The 19,056-nt window shown below is 50.6% G+C and overlaps 2 protein-coding genes across 2 annotated transcripts in view; one reads left to right on the forward strand and one right to left on the reverse strand.

Moving 5' to 3' along the window:
- The first annotated feature begins 991 nt into the window (after positions 1–991).
- LDLRAD2 (low density lipoprotein receptor class A domain containing 2) lies at positions 992–10,936 on the forward strand. The gene is given in 7 exon segments (XM_007935868.1): positions 992–1,073; positions 3,394–3,434; positions 3,436–3,835; positions 7,514–7,526; positions 8,012–8,123; positions 10,431–10,584; positions 10,716–10,936. Coding segments are annotated over 7 exon segments (1,023 nt in total).
- A 1,434-nt stretch (positions 10,937–12,370) lies between these two features.
- The window catches only part of HSPG2 (heparan sulfate proteoglycan 2), a 96,489-nt gene continuing 89,803 nt past the window's right edge, over positions 12,371–19,056 (reverse strand). The window contains exons 86-97 of the mRNA XM_007935869.1: positions 18,100–18,198; positions 17,293–17,514; positions 16,773–17,017; positions 16,235–16,406; positions 16,019–16,141; positions 15,856–15,912; positions 13,911–13,986; positions 13,705–13,783; positions 13,476–13,546; positions 13,201–13,284; positions 12,710–12,813; positions 12,371–12,543 (exon numbers count right to left, since the gene is read on the reverse strand). Of these exons, the coding sequence (XP_007934060.1) occupies positions 12,371–12,543; positions 12,710–12,813; positions 13,201–13,284; positions 13,476–13,546; positions 13,705–13,783; positions 13,911–13,986; positions 15,856–15,912; positions 16,019–16,141; positions 16,235–16,406; positions 16,773–17,017; positions 17,293–17,514; positions 18,100–18,198 (1,505 nt within the window). The remainder of the gene's footprint in view (positions 12,544–12,709; positions 12,814–13,200; positions 13,285–13,475; positions 13,547–13,704; positions 13,784–13,910; positions 13,987–15,855; positions 15,913–16,018; positions 16,142–16,234; positions 16,407–16,772; positions 17,018–17,292; positions 17,515–18,099; positions 18,199–19,056) is intronic.

Below are 19,056 nucleotides of genomic sequence, written 5' to 3' on the forward strand. Positions count from 1 at the left end.
ATGCCTGCTCTGTGCCAGATATTGTGCTGTGGCCTAGGAGTTCATAGGTTAACAAGATGTTCATGGGATATACATTTTAGTAGGAGGCCAATGGATCATATGTTGTTGTTGTTGTTAAGTGCCGTCGAGTCATTTCCGACTCATAGTGACCCCATGCACAGCAGAACGAAACACTGCCCGATCCTGCGCCAGCCCCACAATCCCTGCTATACTTGAGCCCATCATTGCAGCCACCGTGTCAATCCAATGGATCATATAGACAATAAGAAATAATAAGCAAAATAATTCCAGAGAGCACTGAGATGATAAATTTGGGGATATGTGACCAAGTGACAAGGAAAGAAAACACCAATTAAAATTGTGTGGTGGTCAGGAAAGTGTGGTGTAAGGAGGGACAGGTTAGCCAAGACCTAAATGACCAGAAGAAGACAGCCATGGGACTCCGTGGGTGAAGATCACTCTAGACAGAGGGAACTGTAAGTGCAAAGGCTCCAAACCAGGAATACTATAATGACAGAGTAGAGTCCTGTTCCAGTGCTCTTTCACCATTTGCTGCTTCTCTAGGCCCACAGAGAAGCTCCTTTGGTGTCTGGGTCTCTCTCAAGTTCAATTCCTAAGGTGCTGACTGGTCCAGGAAGGCAACAGCTGTGAGGCTATGGGTTGCTCTCCCAGAAACCCTGTGGCTGAACAGGATCTGTTTCCTGGTTCTTAATCTGGCAGGGGGCAAACAGACATCCTCTCTGCCTTGTCTCCTCAGGCTCCAGCACTAGCCCCAAATCTCTATGGCAACCCCCAGACACAACCCTGACCTGGAGGCGGATCTGGAACGGGGAGCACAAGACCATTGTGAGGAGACCACAGGAGCTGTCCAATTTACTTCTCCTGCTCCTTGTGTCCTGTTGGCCTTCTCCTCTAGCCTAGCCAGGCCCCCAAAGACCCCATGCTGAAGATTCTGCAAGTCTTCCCTGTTTCTGGGCACAGGAGGGTCTGGATGGAGACCTGCCTCTTGTGTCTGCCCCAGAAGCTGCTCTTGATGGGGGTGGCTGCCTTGACCATGTCTGCTCTGGAGACAGGTGGGTATAAGGGGGCTTGGCCAGGGTAGGCAGGAGGCTCAGATCCCCACCATTCGTAGAGATTACCACTTCCCCATCATCACTCACTCTGATGGCCTGGGACTCCTTGAGTTGGGGAAGCCCAGGAAACCATGTGCCTCATTTTGCTGGATGCTCCCAAGCCCTCTCCAAGCTCCTCTGCAAGGCTGGAGCTCCATGTCCCCTAGAAGCAGGGGCATGGGCGTGGTGGGGCAGCCCTCAGGGCTGGACTTTGGAGTCAGACAGCCCTGAGTTCACACATTCACTCTGCCTCCTCTGACATTCTTACCCTTGAGACAGTTGGTTTTGCTCTCTAAGTCTCAGTTTCTTCAGGTATCAAATGGGAATCATTATGGGCCTAATTATTATTGTGTATATACGATGAGAGAAACTACACAAGACACTTAGGTCAGTGCCTGGAACGTTGAAGATGCTCATATTGTTCACTATCTAAACCCCAACCCTACCGCGTGTGCCTCCAGGGCAGATTCTGGCTTCAGTGGGAAAATGCTCCCCCATATTGAGGTCTGATGGAGAGTTTCCTTCCAGAGGGGCAACATCCTTGCTAGTCCCAACCAGCCCCTGGTCCCCCCGCCATGAACCAAGAAACCCACCTCCTCTACTCTTTCTGTCCTTGAACACTCAGAGCTAGTTTGAACCCTGGTCTCATTCAATCCTCACAACAACCCTGTACTGCTGAGGATGTGCAGGGCTGTGATTGATGCCAAACTAACTGGGGCTTAAACCCACAGGACGTTTTTATGTCACTTAAAAAGAGTGACCTTAGGTTGTTTAAGGTGGTTAATTCAGTGGCTCAATCATGCCAGGGCTTCTCTGTAGAAGTAGATTGCCCAATAAACAAGGTAAGCATGGGCTTACTTGTGCTTACTCACTAATCTCTAGTGAACAATTTCACATGTGGTGGAAAACATAAAAGTATTCACTACAGATTAGAGAGCACAAGTAAGCCTGTGCTTATCTTGCTCATTGGGTACTCCATCTGTGTCAGGAATTGTAAATTTGAAAATAGACTTTGATTCTATAGGAAGGGGCTGTGGGGTTGGGAGAGAGACAGATGGCAGCCACACCTAGAAACAGAACTTTTGATGTAGTGAAATAAAGTGAAATTGCTCACTACAGATCAGTAAGTAAGTGCAAGGTAAGCACAAGTCAGCAAATGTTTACCTTGCTTATTGGGTAGTCTGGCACAGCTTCTCCGTAATTCTAATGACCTTGTGCTTACAAAATGACTGCTGCAGCTCTGAGCATCACATCCTCTGTCAATAACTGTCAAGAGCTGTCAACAGCACAAAGAGGTCCCTTGCCATAGTTCTTCCTCCTTTTTATCAGGAAGGAAAACTCTTCCCAGAAACCCCTAGCAGATCTCTCTTTAAATTTCATTTGCCAGAACCAGGTCACATGTTAATTCCTAAACCTGTCAAATATAATTAGGATTAAAAGGTTTGGTTTAGAGCAATCACCAAGGGGGTTGGGTTCATTGCTTCTTGATAGCTGAGGGAATTGAGTCAATTCTGACTGATAGAGACCCTATAGGACAGGATAGAACTTCCCTATCGGGTTTCCAAGACTATAAATCTTTACAGAAGCACACTGCCTCATCTTTTTCCTGCAGAATGGCTGGTGGGTTCAAACCACTGACTTTTGGTTAGCAGCCAAATGCCTTAAACACTGTGAGGGATCTTTTAGCAAGAAAAGGAATGAATGGCTGTTGGGTGAGCAGATGCCAACTGTGTCTGCCTCATCCTTGAATGAAATGATAGGAATAGCTAACATTTCTATAACACTCATTAAATGTCAGGCACTGTCCTAAGCACAGTCTTTTACTTGCAGTTCCAAAATCCAAAAAATCTCTGAAAACTAAAATTTGTCCTAAAGTAATTAATTGGCAATACCTGACCTGCACTGAGAGAAGGTTATTGTCTTTATTTGCCCAGGTTAGAGAATGTTCATACTATTGCTTTAAAAATACGAATGTGTTTGATCAAAGAGGGCTGCTGCAGACTCCACATGGAGCTGTAACATAATAGACTGTATATCTTGTTATCCTTCTAAAATCTGGAAAATTCTGAAACACATCCAAAGGGATTGTAGACTCGAATTTAATCATTTAATCTTCACAAAAATCAGAGATTGTCATTATTGCTTAATCATCTCATTTTGCTGATAAGAAAACTGAGGCTCAGAGAGGGTAAGTGACTGGCTTGTTGTCACACAGCTAGTAGGGGGCAGAGTCAGGCTTGGAAGCAGGCCACTTGGCTCCAGAATCCATTTTTCCCTGCAGCTGACCTGGTGGACCTCTGCGGACAGACGTGGCAGGGGGATAAGGCTACTGTTGCCTTCACACTCTGAGTCACACAGGTTCTACTTCATGGCCCGTGACACTGACTGCAGGCTCTGGATGTGGGCAGAGGCCCCTGGCAACAGGATCAGCTTCCAGTTCCACTTCATCCTGGTCTACAGCCTGCCACCTGCAACCCCAGTGCCCCTGGTGTCCCTGATGCTCAACACCTCTTCCCTGGAGTGGGACCCCTGTGCCCGTGGCTCCTACCTGCAGTTCTATGAGGGCCCACCAGAGACACCCCAGCCTCTGGGGGCCCCTCTCTGTGGCCTGACAATTCCTGTCCCAGTGACATCTTCTGGACCCTCCCTGGGCCTGCGCCTTGTCACTAGAGGCCACCAGCCTCATGTGGACTTTGTGGGCGAAGTCACCTCTTTCCAGTTAGGTGGGTTGGGGTGAAGGCCAAGATGAGGGATTGCGGCTAGAGTAACTGAGGGCTGTGGGACCTGGATTTCCCACTGGAGGTCCAGCCCTACCAGTGGCTTTGCTGATAGAAAGAAGGGTGGGGAGGGAGACCAGGGAGTGATGACTGGTGGGGTCAGAGGGTCACACCAAACCTCCAGAATGAACTCCATAAATCTGGTATGGGTGGATGTGTGTGCTACACCAGCCCCTGACACGCACACAGTAATATGCAAACACACATACACACAGCTCATATACACACACCCTCACACATATACACTTCCCACAGTAACATCCACGTGCTCACAACTGCTGCACACACTGAAACATACACACTTCACATATCTCACACATACAACTCACACACTGCACACTCACACAATTCACATCACACATGACTTACACACAATACACCTTGCACATTCACACACACATTCATGTTCCCACACTGGCTCCTTTGTCTGGAGTCAGTCCTTCAGATATTTGCAGAAGGGAGTAGTCAGGACTCTTGTTTGTTGTTGTTGTTATGTGCCATCGAGTTGTCTCTGACTCATAGCAACATTATGTACAACAGAGAAAAACATTGCCTGGTCCTGTGCCAGCCTCATGGTCCTTACTATACCTGAGCCCATCACTGCAGCTACCACGTCAATCCACCTTGTTGAGGGCCTTCCCCTCTTTCATTGACCCTCCACTTAACCAAGCATGATATCCTTCTCCAGAGAATGGTCCCTTCTGACAACATGACCAAAGTAGGTGAGATGAATCTGGCCATTGTTGCTTCCAAGGAGCATTCCAGCTGCACTTCTTCCAGGACAGATTTGTTAGTTCTTTTAGCAGCCCATGGTACTTTCAGCATTCTTTATTAACACCACAACTCAAAAGTGTCAACTCTTCTTCAGTCTTCCTTATTCATTGTCCAGCTGTCACATGCATAAGAGGCAATTGAAAATACCATGGCTTGGGTTAGGCGCATCTTAGTTTTCAAGGAGATACCTTTGCTCTTTAGCACTTGAAAGAGGTCTTTTTTTTTTTTTTTTAATTTTATTTTGATTTGGGTGAAGATTTACAGAGTAAATTCACTTTTCATACAGCAGTTCACATATACTTTGTCTCATGTCATTGACCAAAATTTACAAGGCAACAGCTCCCCTCCCACTTCCTCCCCATAGTTACCTCTTCCCAGTGTCCATCCCTCCATACTCTTCTGCGCCCTGAGCTGTCTCCCTGTGCATAAGCAGCCCTTCCTTCTCCCATGATTGTTCTCTCCAGGGTGTGTGTCTACTTGAGGTAAATGTTTAACTCACTTGCCTGTTCTTTGTTTGGCTGGAAACCACAGGTGTGGGTTCAATCCCAGACCTGAAGGGCAGCTAGGGGCCATAGTGTCAGTGGTTTCACCAGGCTCTATTGGACCAGCAAACCTGGTCCCCAGAAAGAGGTCTTTTTTGCAACAGATTTGCCCAATGCAATATGTCTTGACTGCTGCTTCCATTGGCTTTGAGGTTGTAAGTAACAGCAACTCAACCAAGCAGTGAAAGGAAACTCTTAAAAGTTGATATTAATAATAATCATTTCATAAGTATTGGCTTTGGCCCTCTGGGTGATGGAGCTCAACTATTCCTCGACGCAACTCTGCCCTGTTAATATCCTCATATTTGTAGATGGGGAAACAGGCTCAGGGAGGCTAACCAACATGTCCAGGCTGTCCCCGCTCATAGGTGAAGCAGCTGGCCTTAAACTACTAGAATACATCCTCCTGGTTAAATTGTGTTCAAGGCTTTAGGCCTCACAGGATCCCTGGAACAACTTGCTGAGGTCACAGCAAAAGCTGTCTCAGTGATGACAAAACCATGAAGCGTTATCATGATCTCTGGATCCAGACTGGACAATTCCAGACTGAATAAAACAATATGGACCTGTGAGCACTTTGAGACAAGAGCAGCCTGCCTCCTGCAACCCCAGTGCCCCTAGTGTCCCTGGTGCCCAACACCTCTTCCCTGGAGTGGGACTCCTTTGCCCCTGGCTCCTACCTGCAGTTCTATGAGGGCCCACCAGAGACACCCCAGCCTCTGGGGGCCCCTCTCTGCGGCCTGACCATTCCTGTCCCAGTGGGATCTTCTGGACCCTCCCTGGGCCTGTGCTTTGTCTCTCTGAGAGCCAGCACAGGTTTGCCAAAAGGTAGACCTTGACAAGCCTAGCTCCAGACAGCCCTTTAACACCTGAGAGGATGGGAGAGCACCCCCATGTGTTCTCACTTGTCTGTTTAGTCAAGTCCCTCCTTTCTTCTTCCTTGTATATGTGCACAGTCTGAATTTTGGGTTTTAGATTCTCTCACTTCCCCATTGGAGTCTCTGGCTCTGGAATGATCTACAGGCCTACCTGATTTTATTGCACTTCACTTCATCATGCTTTGCAGAGATTGCATTTTTCACAAATTCAAAGTTTGTTGTAACCCTGTGTCAAGCAAGTCTATAGGTGCCATTTTTCCAACAGCATGTGCTCACTTCATGTCTCTGCATCATTTTGGTAATTCTCACGTTATTTCAAACTTTTCCATAATGCTATTGCACATTTAATAGGCTGCAATGTAGTGTGAACATAACTCTAATACGCACTGGGAAACCAAAACATTTGTGTGACTTGCTTAACTGCTATATTTGCTTTACTGAGGTGGTCTGGAACCGAACCCACGATAGGGATCTCCAAGGTATACCCACATGTGAAATGTGCACCCTAAATCCTTGTGGCCACGATCAGTGGTGCCTGGGGTCCCTTTCCGGCTCCTGTCAGATGTAGCAGGCGAAGGATCCTATTCTGTTGCTTTGCAGAGAATTCTCACTGGCTGATTGGAAATCAGCCCAGGAACATTGTACTCCTCCCTTCCCACTCCCTCCCTGGGGCCTTGCCCTCCTTTGAGATGCAGCTGTCAGCCATGGAGGCCAAGAATGTTGCAGCTGCTCTGTGTTTTTAGCAGAACGGGGCTCAGAGAGGAGAGGGCAGCAGTGCAGCCCTATCACGACCCTGGCTTCCTTGGGTCTGTTTTGTGGTCTGAATCAGAAGACGTTCATTTTGTATCCTCAGGCCACAATTACAGTCACAATTGCTTACACCTGCCAGCACACCCCACTCACATAGAACTCCTGATACATTCCCTTGCTAAAGTTTGTGTTTTCTCTCTCATTGACATTCACTCTTCCCCCATAGGGTATTTGCTTTCATTTGCAAATGAAAGAAACCCACTCAAAGTGTCTTAAGGCAATGGGATCTTGGGATGGATCCTAAATTGAGTTATTAATGGGTGCATTCAGGTATAGTTGGATCCAGGAGCAGAAATAATGCCACCTGGGCTCTGTCTCTTTTTTTCTCTCTCTCTGTCTTCGCTCTGAGTGGGTGTGTTTGGCTTCCAGCTCAGGCAGCTCTTTTTCTACTTGGCAGCTGTAAGTCTGCATCACCCATACTGTTCCAACCTCAACAAAATCAAGAGCAAGCATCTTTTCTAATGGCTTTAACAAAAGTCCTGGGGCTGAATCTGATTAGTCATGTGGCTCTTATGACCATTCCTGTGAAATGGAATGCTCTGATTGGCCAGGCCTGCATCACATACCCACCTTTGAGCCTGGTGTCAGTCAGTCTCACCTCAATTATCTTTTCTCCCTAGAATGGGACGCTAGGTAAGCACACTTGTCTGCCATAACCTGTACATTCTGTCATATGTTTCATTCACCTGTGTGTACGTTCATTCATTTAACACGTGTTAATTGAACACCAGCTATGCTTCAGGCACTACTCTGGGCTCTAGGGATACAGCAGTGAACAGAACACAAGTCCCTGGCCTCTTGGAGCTGACATTTGTGGAGGAGCAAACAATAGCAAGTAAGCAAGTAAATACGTAGTCCACAGATGGTGGCCAGTGCCATAAAGACAGTTACATCAGGGTGAGGAGGATAAGAGTACTGGCTTGTACAGATGCTACTCTTATACGGAGATCAGGGGAGACTTTCCAGACAAGGTGACATGTGAGTAGAATCTGAGGGACTGAGCATATAGTTACCTGCGGAAGAGAATTCCAGGCAGAGCTGATGATAAGAGCAAGGCCCTACATGAGGATTTGCTGAGGGGATTTAAGTTTACTGGATTTCCAAATTTTCCATCACAGGGAGAAGGCAGAGGTCCTGGGGATGTCCCGAGACACTGGTGTGGTGGAAAGAGGGTGGGCTTTGAAGATCGACAAGGCTGACTTCAAACCTCAGTGCTTCCCCTTCCTAATGGTGAGCCTTAGGCAATGGGTACCCACCTCCCTGCATCTGTGCCCATCTCCAGAACCTTCCACCTATTACTGAAGATGAACCATGAGGGCCCCTCTCTGAAGCCAGTCCCTCCACATGTGCACATACACAATTCCCTCTTATCTACCAAGGGCTAGACTCACCCCAATTCTTCCACCCATCAAATCTGGATCACTGCCATCCTCAGGCAGATATGCTGTTATTTCTGCCATTAAAACACCACCAACACCAGCAAATTCTTGATGCCATTACCTCTTCCAACTACCACCACATTTCTCTGTCATTTTACAGCAAGAATCCTTGGAAGAACAGTCTAGATTGACTGTGTCCAGTTTCTCTCCTCCCAGCCTCTCTTGAACCCACTCCACCCAGGCATTTGCTGCCATCAGCCACTGAGACAAGATCACCAGCGTCCTCCATGTTGCTGAACTCAAAGCAAAGTCCTCATCTGACCTGGCCTCCCAGCAGCACTATATGAGCTTCATCACTCTCTCCTTCCCACAGGACCCCAGGAGCCACATCGTCTCAGTCTCCTTTGCAGGTTCCTCAGTATCTCCTGGAATCCTTGGGTGGCACAAATGGTTAAGTGCTCAATTAGCTGAAAGGTTGGCAGTTCAAACCCACCCAGACACATCTCAGAAGACAGGTTTGGTGACCGTCTGAATGGTCACAGCCTTGAAAACCCTATGGAGCAGTCTACTGTGCACGCACGGGGTCAGCATGAGTCAGAATGAACTTTACGGCACACGACAGTATCTCCCTGACTCACACACTATGCTTTGAAGTGTCCCAAGGCTCAGTTCCTAGAGCCTCTTCTCCATTCATGCTCATTCCCTTGGTGACCTCATCTACTTACGAACTATGTGCCCTTGACCCTGGCTCTGTTATCATCAGCTGGACTTGTCCTTGAGCTCTAGTCATGTAACCGCCTCCCTTCTCACCATCTCCTCACAGATGTGTAGGCCGCACCTCAGACTGAACTTGGGGAAATTGAACTCCTGACCTCCCCTTCCCCTGCTCCTGGGCAGCCCTTCCTTTGTCACTAAGTGGCAACTTCAGATCCCAGTGGCTCAGGCCCAAAGCTTGTAGAGTCACCCTTCATGCCTTTCTCTCCTCCATCCAGAAGTCATCCACAGTCGTTCCAGTCCTCATCAGATTCTGTGGATTCTCACACCTGTTTGGCCACCACTTGTCCTGAGCCACCACCATCTCTTAACTGGGTTGTTGCGATAATGTCCAAACTGGTCTCCCCAATTCTGTCCTTTGTCCCCTAACTGTGTATTCTTCCCACAGCAGCCCAGAGGGATCTCTTTTCCTCCTTCCCTTCCTTTTTTTCTTTCTCTCTTCCTTCTCCCTTTCCTCCTTCCTTCCCTCACACACACACTTCCTTTCTGCTGTCCTCCCTACCCAGCCACCCCCTCGTTTTTTAAAAAACTTTTAATAGACCTATTTTTTCATAGCAGTTTGAGATTTACGGAAAAACTGAGAAGACACTAAAGAAAGTTCCCATGTACCTGCTCCCAGGTTCTTCTGTTATTAACATCTTGCATTAGTATGACATACTTCTCACAATCAATGAACCAATATCAATATATTATTTTCCTTCTTTTTAAAATAGTTTATTTTTTCTTGTTGAGAATATACACAGCAAGATACAGCAATTCAACAATTTCTACATGTAAAGTTCAAAGAAGTGATACGTTTGAACTACAGTGTTGGTGAAGACTATTGAATATACCATGAACTGCCATTTGACACCTATTTATTTTTGTATTTTGTCAGTCTCACTGTACTAAAATGCCAGTCCCATGAAGATATTTTTGTCTATTTTGCTCAGAGCTGTATTCCCCCATCCCTAGAGCAATGTCTGGGCTACATATAGTAGGTGCTCAAGAAAAACTAGTCAAAGCAATGAAGAGTGAATCTCTCCATGCCTCAGTTTCTTTATCTATAAAATAGGGATGACAAGCCTACCTGTTAGAGTTGTCATAGACTTTAAGTGTGATATTAAAGGTAAAGGGCCCACAGCACAGTGCTAGGTGCACAGAAAATGCTCGGCATGAGAGCACCCTCCTTCCCTTCAGTGGTTTAGGTGCACCGTGAGAAGTGGTCCTGTTTGCAAACCTGAAGCTAGACTGCATGAGTTTAAGTCCTTGCCTATCACCTCCAGCTTCATAACCTTAGAAAGGATTTACACTCTGGGTGCCTTATTTCCCTTTCTGTAAAATGGGGATATTAATAACCACAGCCTAAGAGAGGGTGTGTTAGCTCTGTCATATCCCACTGCAGGTCCTTCCCCAGTGTCTAGCCAGGCCCAGAGCACAGATGGCGGCAACCCTCTGCCCGATTCTCTTCCCGGTGCTTGGGTCTGCAGGGCCCCTTGGGATTGCCACCAAGAGATCTTCTGCAGGCCAGGACCCTGTTCTCCAGGATGCAACAAAAGGTGGACAGATGGCTCCTGATTACCCCTGTGCCTTCTCCTTCTGCCAAGATCCCTTACTGTGTCCCTCTCTGGCCGTGGGGACTGGAGCAGTATGCCCAGGCTGTGAGCTCTCTCTTTCCTTCCTTCTGCAGATCCCCAGCTGTGGAAGACGGCACTGGCCTCCTCAGTGTTCCTGGCTTCCACTGGCCTCCTTCTTGGCCTCTTCTGGTGCTGTTGCTTCCCCTGCCAGCTGGCCGGGTGGGCAGGGGCCCAGGGACACTGTTTCAGCTACAGTGCAGCCTGCACCGCCTGCTATGCATGTCCTGGCCAGGCTGCCCCTGAGGAGCTGCGGCCAAGTGGGCCAGCCTTCTAGGTCAGGAAGGCCATCCCTAGAGAGGCTGCAGGTGTTGGAGGAAAAGAGTGGGCTCTGGGGTCAAACAGTCCCTGAGGCCTAAAGCTCCCTTGGGTGGGTCACTTAATTCTCTGAACACAGTCTGCCCCTCTGGAAAATGGGGTGATTCCTGCCTCACAGGGTTGCTGTGAGGGCCACAGGAGTAACCTGGCACACAGTAACCAGCCCCGTAGCTTGGGTGGCAGCTGGCACTGATGGTGAAGGGCAGGTCCCCATGCCCAGGGCAGGGAGTAGGTGCCTTGATAGTCTGAAGCTGCCTTGCTTCCCTCCCCGACCTTACCTGCTCTGCTGTGCCCCAACCTGGCCCTCCTCGGGTCCCACCAAGTCAAGCGCTAGTCAAAGACACAGGAGATAGCCCTGGCGGGGATAGCACCGTTTATTTAAGAAAAACCAAGACAAAGACCACAGGAGGGTCCCTTCTAGGACATGGAGGTCAGGTGGTCTGACCCCACAGTCTGGGACTGGTGGTGGGAGAGAACTTGCCCTAGCTGGGCCCTCAGGCTCCTACAGATGGAGATGGCCTGTTGTCTCCTCTCCATCTTCCCAGTCATGGGCTCTGGCTCCCCTCTCATCCAAGGCACTAACTCCTAACCACCAATGCCCTCTCCCACTGTCCCCTGGGCCTTCACTTCCAGATGGATGGTGGGATGTAGCCTGGTGTGAGTGGGGAGACCCTCAGTGCTGGGCTTGGATGGCAGCAGCTCCTGGTAAGAGTTGGGGTGGGGTTTCCCTTGTAGCCCCTAAGGGTGGGGTTCCTGGACTAGGTACTGGGGGAAGCGGGCCAGGAGGGCTTGGTGGGAGAAGGGGAGACTGGCTAGGAAGAGGTGGAGGGGCTGGGACACAGGCTGGGGAGGGGAGGGAGCTGCTGCCTGGGGTGAGCTGCCTTTTGCTCCATGGCTGGTACTCAAAGAGCTTTCACAACCCAGGGGTGGGTGGCAAAGGCTGTGGCTGGTGCCTTTCTGTTCAGGTAGCTGGTGAGGCACCAGGTTGTAAGCCAAGGTTAGAGTGTCCAAAGGGCTTTCATAGGAATGAAGGCTACCCAAGGGCTGCAGAGATGGGGGAGTCCAGCTCTACCTTGGGGAGTTCCACCTGGGGGGCAGTAAGGGCAGTTCTGGGTCCAACCAGCCACCATGCCTAGCCCAGTTCCTGGAGGCCTTCTGAAACCCAGTTACGTCCAACCCACCCTGCCTATCACCAGCCTTGTGGCTTTGCCCAGGTGTATGTGTGTGTGGGGGTGGTATGTCCACCCTCCAGTCCAGCCCAGGGCGGTAGCAGCAAAGCGTGGCATCGCCTCCGTTTCTTACAAAAAATTCATAATAATAATATTAATAATAATATACTTGACATTTTTGGGCTGGGGCGCTGCCTGGGAGTCTGTGTAGGGCAGGTGGGTGCCTATGAGGGGCAAGGTCGCGTGTTGGCCCCTGCCTGGGCACGGTGCTGTAGGTCCAGGGGCTGTGGGGGTGGGGCGCCAGGCCAGGCAGAATGCAGCACCAGATTCTTGATACAGCCTGTGATGCCTGTGGAGAATCTGCCCCCAGTCAGCATGGCGACATCGGGGGCCCCGCCTGTGGGAAGAGAAAGGAGGGGGGTGCCCTATCAGCTGCCAGGTCTAGGTTCTAGGAATCCAGGAGGGGAGGAAGGTCAAGTTTGCTCCAGCTCTGGAGGAGTCCCGTTCCCTCCCAAAGACCACACAGGTGCAGGTCCACACAGAGACCTACGTGTAAGACGTACCAATGTAGATGCTGCTCTTGGTGTTGACTGCCACGTTAGGTCCTGGGGATTGGCCGCTGACTAGCTCCTCACCGTCGACCTGGATGGAGCCTCTCTGGCCCTCCCTTCAGATGAACTGGGTCAGGCTCCTCACCACACACTGCCCACCCTCCCCTACCCAATGCAGAGTTCCACTCTTTGCCACAGAGACTTCAGGCTGAGATGTCTGCCCCATCCCCTGAGTGTTTTCCTCCTCCCACTGGAGGAGAGAACTGGTCCCACAAATACCCTGTCTTAATATGCCCCTGCTACAGTGCTTGCCTGCCCTCCAGCCCCGCCCTGGAGTTCTGTGCTCTGGTCTGTGCTGTTTGGCTGGTATCTTCTCCCTCTGTCCCAGCTTCAAGTTCTGCCTACCCAGAGTTCAGCGCTTGCCTCTCTGCCCATGGGGGGGCACCATGTCCCACTCCAAAACTCTGGGTACCTATCCCTCGTGCCTGGCCAGCCACTCTTACCGCAGTGCTATCACCCGATGCCACTCGCCGTCATTGATGGGGTCCTCGGAGACAAGGCGGGCCTCCCCACTGCCCAGCTGGTAGCTGCAAGTCACATGAGTCCAAGAAAGTATAAGCTGGGGCAGGACTGATGGTGTGTGTGTGCGTGTGTGTGGGGGTGCTGAGGAGCTGGGAGCTGTAGGTTCCCATGGGAGGAATCATGGGGTTGGTCAGAGGGGAAGCCATGTGAGGGAGGTGGGAGGGAGAAGATGGATTAGGGTGCTAGGACCATCTACCTGAAGACAAGCTGCCCATCCTGCAGCCCAAGACTGATGAAGTCCTTGCCTTGGCTGGTCTCTCCCACCATCTGCCAGGGAGGCATGGGGTTCTCTGGGGTCCCCAGTCTGATAGCTGGGGACCCCAAGACTGCAGCTCTGCCTTCCTCCCTTTCCATTGCCCCTGCCACCAAGAGGTTGGCTTCCTGTCCCCAGACTCTCCAAGGCTTCAGGGCCAATGGCTACTCACCATGCCCTGCCAAAGCAGGAGGCCATTGGCTGTGCTGGTTCGCACCTCCAGCTCGATGGTCTCAGGTGCCTCAGGAAGGCTGTAGGGGGAGCAGTGGGTGAGGGGCACCACAGGGGCCCACATCCCAGGTCCCCTCCCCATCTCCCTGGATGGAGCCTCTCTGGCCCTCCCTACTGGGCCCACTGGTTCTCCCAATACAAGCTCACCCCCTGGAGAAGCTGTGGCCAGGGAGGACGAGGAAGCCACCATCATGGAAATAGGCTCCATACTGCCCAGGAGCATCTGTGGAAGAAAGAGAAATGGTGAGGAACGCCCATCCATCCTCTGCTCACCTGATCACCACCTTCACACCAACATGAACCGCTACCCAGCTCTGAACCTGCAGCCCTGGAAGCCTAAAAGGCCATGGATAGAATTCAGGGGATCTGTGAACTTGGAAGTAGGAGCCCCGTGGTGCAATGGATAAGTGCTCAGCTGCTACCGAAAGGTTGGCAGTTTGAACCCATCAGCCACTCCAAGGCAGAAAGACATAGTCTGCTTCTGTCAAGATTTACAGCCTTGGAAACCCTATAGGGAAGTTCTACTGTGTCCTGTAGGGTCACTATGAGTCAGAATCAACTCCATGGCAATGGGTTTGGTTTTTTTGGTTAGTGAACTTGGGTGGGGAAAAAGTCCATCTTATTTTCACTCACTTCTCACTGAAAGTTAGCAGTTCATTTAATTATGGATGTAACCAACAAACCACAGTAGCAGTAGTAGGACCTGAGACTGTGTCACTAACAGAAGTTACACATGTTTACTTATCACATGAAAGTAGTTGAAATTATTGTTCATGCTTATCCCTGTTTTGAAATTGTGATAGCTATTAGATTCATACTATTAATTTAATGTGTCTATAAAGAAGTATGTATATTATAAATCAGCAAATTTATATTTTGTAACCTTGTTTGGGTATAACTGGTTTCCTTTCAAGTCCTATATATTTTATTTTGTGCAGTTGACAAGGTCCACAGAGGGTGACCAACCACCTTATTTGTCCTGGTTTTAGTACTGAAAGTCCCACATTCCAAGAAATCCTCTAGTCCTGAGCAAAGAGTCGGTCACCTAGGCCTGTGGCACACAAAAGGTTAGGATGCCTGGGAAGATAGGCTCAGAATGATATGATTCCCAGGAAGTGGAAAGCCTGGGTCACAACCTGGACCTTTCAGCTCTGTTGTCCACACAGTGCATGGCACCCACGTCCCTGGCCCTTCTGCTCACTGCGCATCCTCCAGGCCAGCTCCAGCCACTGTAGGCCTGGCAGCTATGTGGGCAGGGGACACTTTGCCAGTCTCCACCTGATGGTGAGGATAAAAGCTTACATTTATCCAGCACCTACTATGTGCTTGATCGTTTCATTAGCTGAGTCCTTAGTACCACCCTATGAATTAGATGTAATATTAATAACATTCTGTGCTCACTCTGTAGCAGATACTGTTCCAGGCATTTAAAATATATTACATCATTTTACCCTCACACAGAATTTCATCCAAAGCCTCATGGAAGGATGTTACTTATCTCTACATTATACACAAGGCAACTGAGACACAGAGAGGTTAAATGATTTGCCTACTATCACATAGCTAGTAAGTGACAGGGTTAGGATTTGAACCAGACGGTCTATGTTTGTAACTAGCATATCACCGTCTCACCTATTGTATGAGTAATGAATAAGAAGTCACATGTCTATAAAGCAGTTTGCACAGTGCCAAGGACATAGCAAATGCTCAATAAGCATTCATTCTTTATTATTATCTTCACTTTAAAACAGATTGTAGAATCCTTGAGAGCAAGGATCCTGTTTTATTCATCTTAAACTTCCTGGTTCCAAGGCAAGAGTGGACATATAACGGATGTTTTTTGACTGAATGCAAGGATACAGAAGAGGAGACTGAGGCCAGGGAGGTAAGGACTGCTCAAGTTTACTTAGCCAGTAAGTATGGGGTAGGACCCTGCTCTGTGTGACTATGTTCTTTATTCTGCCCACCTGTGCCCAGTGAGCCCCTCACGTGACCCTGTCTTGCTTGGAGCCCAGAAATGAAAGTATGGGTCATTGGAAGAGAAGGAGACAAGCTTGCCCAGCTTCTCTGGCTGCCCACAGCAAGTACGTACCATTGCCCCCACTGCCTTCAAGATGCCACTCGGACTCCTCTGTCCCATGTCCAGAGCCTGCAGGGGAAGAGCAGAGTCTAGTTGGTGGGCACAGACACCTGCACGTACTGGGTCCAGTCCCAGGGCCCAGCAGGGAGGTGAGGAGAAGCTAGGATTGCCTCACCATGTTGGCAGCGTGGCCCAGAAAAGCCAGGGATACAGAGGCAGCGGGTACCCTGACAGGTACCCCCATGCAGACAGGGCTCAGGGAGCTGGCAGGGGTTCTCCTCATGCTCGCAGAGGTCTCCTGTGGGACAGGGTAGAAGTGGGTGAGCGTGGGCAGGAGTTGCTGCTGACTGCCCCCCGCCCTCCCGCTGAAGCTGTGGGCAGGCTCACCCACCTTTGAAACCATCTCGACATAGGCACTGGAATTCATACTCGCCAGCTGGCATGCAGGTGGCACCATTTTGGCATGGCTGGCGCTCACATGGGGAGCTGTCATAGCACTGCCCGATGCCCTTGCTGCCCAGGAAGCTGTAGGTGAGGTCCAGCCGCTTCCCATTCACCGACACCTGTGGGTACAGGTGCACTGAGGGACTAATGAGGGCAGAGGAGACAGAGGCACTGGGGTGTGCCAGCAGAGAAAGTGTAGCAGAGGGTGGCTGGGAGCCCAGGGTGGAGCTTCAGTGGCAGCATGAGATTCTCTAGGGCTAAGTAGGGAGGAACATAAGTTGGGTGCCTACTAGGTTATCAGGCCTCCATCAGTGCAGTCAGTTCTCATACAAAGTAGGTGTTATTATCCCCGTTTTATAGATGAGAACGCTGAGGCTCTGAAAGGTGACAGGTCTAGTCCTAGGGCCTGGGGTTAGCTGCAGGAGGAGGGGCCCAGTTTGCACCCCCTACTCTCCCCAACTTGTCCTCTGCAGGCCAGTCCTCACCTCGCCCACGCAGCCGTGGAAGTGAGTGCTAATGTTGGTGGCCCGGGGCAGTTTCACGGATGGCTCCACGCCACCCAGGTAGAGGAGGGTATGCAGATTGAGGCCCTGGCTCTTGCCTGGTGAGGAGCGCAGCACAGGGTGTCCCCCATTCACCCGCAGGCTGCCGTCCTTGTTGAGGCGCTCTGCGGACACGTGGTGCCAGCGGCCTAGCGCTAGTGGCTCGGTGCTCCTCAGAATAGCCAGCCCTGGGGAGGACAGCAGGCAGGGCTGGGTGCACAGGCTCCTGCCCCAGCCCACCACATACAGGGATAGGGAGCCTCCAACAGCCTCTTAGTGTCCAAATGAGGAAACTGAGGCTCAGAGAGGACTTGCCTAAAGTCATACACAGAGGAGAAATGTGATGGAATGCTTTGTCCAGCTCGTGAATTTATTCCACCAAGCCTCCTTGGGCCATGGCAGCCAAGGGGCACATAAAGCCTGGCATTCACAGACCCATCTCCATTTGCTGTCCAGAGCTCACCTGAGCCCAACTCGTAGCGGAACTCCAGATGACCACCAACCATCGCCAGGGACACAAAGTCCTCCACAGGCCCATTCTTTCCCCCGCTGAATAGCAAGATTCCGTCAGGCGTCAGTGGCTTGAACTCAATGTCCAGACGTAGCTCATGGTGTGTGTTGGTGAGGGCGGGCAATGCCAGGTAGGAGTCAGTGCCCGACATGGAGGGGGTAGTCACCGTCACACCTGTAGCAGCCACAGCTCAGCCAGGGTATCAGGGAAGCCAGAACCCCTCCTGGGCCCCTGCCTGTTCCCCCTCCCCAGTCCCAGCAGCTCACGACTAGCTAGGCAACAGTCGTAGCACCACCAGAACCTTCTGCTCCCTGGCACTGCAAACCAGCCTGGGAAGACCTCCAACAAGATGGGGGTCCTCTTTGGGGGCCCTCAGGCAAAAGATTCAGGCTGGGCAGAGGTTGGTCAGGTGACTTTAAGGTCCTCTGGTTCTGAAAAAATGTTATCATCCATATGGTCCATCATAGGAACCATGGTAGTGTAACAGTTAAGGGTCTGGCTGATAACCGGGAAAGTAGATGGTATGAACCCACCAGCTGCTCTGCAGGAGAAAGATCTTGCAATTTATCCCATAAAGGTTACAGTCTGGGAAACCCTATGGGGTGGTTCTAGTCTGTCCTACAGGGTCTCTATTAGTTGGAATGGACTCCATGGCACACAACAACAACAACATGGTCCATCATGGCTCCCGAGTGCCCCTGCCCAGTTTCCTCACCCTACTGGGGTCTCTGGGGGGGTCTCAGGCCTGGCTCCACTCACCTTCCTCACACTTCACCCCTGAGCGGCCCAGGTGGCAGCGGCATGTATAGCCTCGACCGTCAGGCCGGTTCACACAGGTAGCGTCGGGCCCACAGGCCTCTGGAGTGGGCAGGGTGGGAAAAGACAAGGGCCAACAAGGACAGTGAGGTGACTCCAGAGAGGGTGGAGTCCATCCCACCCCAGTGGCCTGCACTGAATTAGAGCCACGCCAGCCTGGGAAGACTGCCATCTGAAGCTGGGCGAGGAGGCTGTTTGTCGCCATGGAATCGATTGTACCTCATGGCAACTCCATGCGTGCAGAGTACTATAGTCCATAGGGTTTTTAAGGCTGTGACCTTTTGGAAGCAGACCCCAGGCCTGTCTTCTGAGGTGCCTCTGGGTAGGTTCAAACTTCCAAACTTTCAGCTAATAGTCAGGTGCTTAATCATTTGTACTACCCAGGGATTTAGGAGCTCTGGTAGCTTAGTGCCTAAGGCACCTGACTGCGAACCAGAAGGCTGGCGGTTCAAACCCACCAGCCACTCCTCGGAAAGAAGGTTGGGCAATCTACTTCCATAGTGATACTGCCTCGGAAACCCAAGGAGGGGTCGCCATGAATCGGGTCCGACTCGCTAGCACGTAACAACAACAACAACAGCCCAGGGATTTGGAGGGCAAGGAAGGAGAAATGGATTACAGCAAGGGTGGGGCCCAAGGTGACTGGGCAGGCCTAACTGTGGGGCTGGAGGTTGAAGGGTGGGGGTATGTGTGAATGAGTGAAAAGACCATCTCTGGATAATACTGTCAGGGTAATGCTATCTAGGTAGCAGGTAATTGGGGAAGCTGGGTAATAAGATGGGGAGGTGGTAGGTACCCAGGAGCAGTGGTTGGGAGCAGAGTGAATACCTGAATGACAGCAATAGGACTAGTAAGTACTCAGGATGGAGGGGAGCATGTACATGGCAGGGGTGGGGTGAG

Source organism: Orycteropus afer, unplaced genomic scaffold, assembly GCF_000298275.1.
Source record: "Orycteropus afer afer isolate SDZICR_OR568_19922 unplaced genomic scaffold, OryAfe1.0 scaffold00031, whole genome shotgun sequence".
Classification (NCBI taxonomy): Eukaryota; Metazoa; Chordata; class Mammalia; order Tubulidentata; family Orycteropodidae; genus Orycteropus; species Orycteropus afer.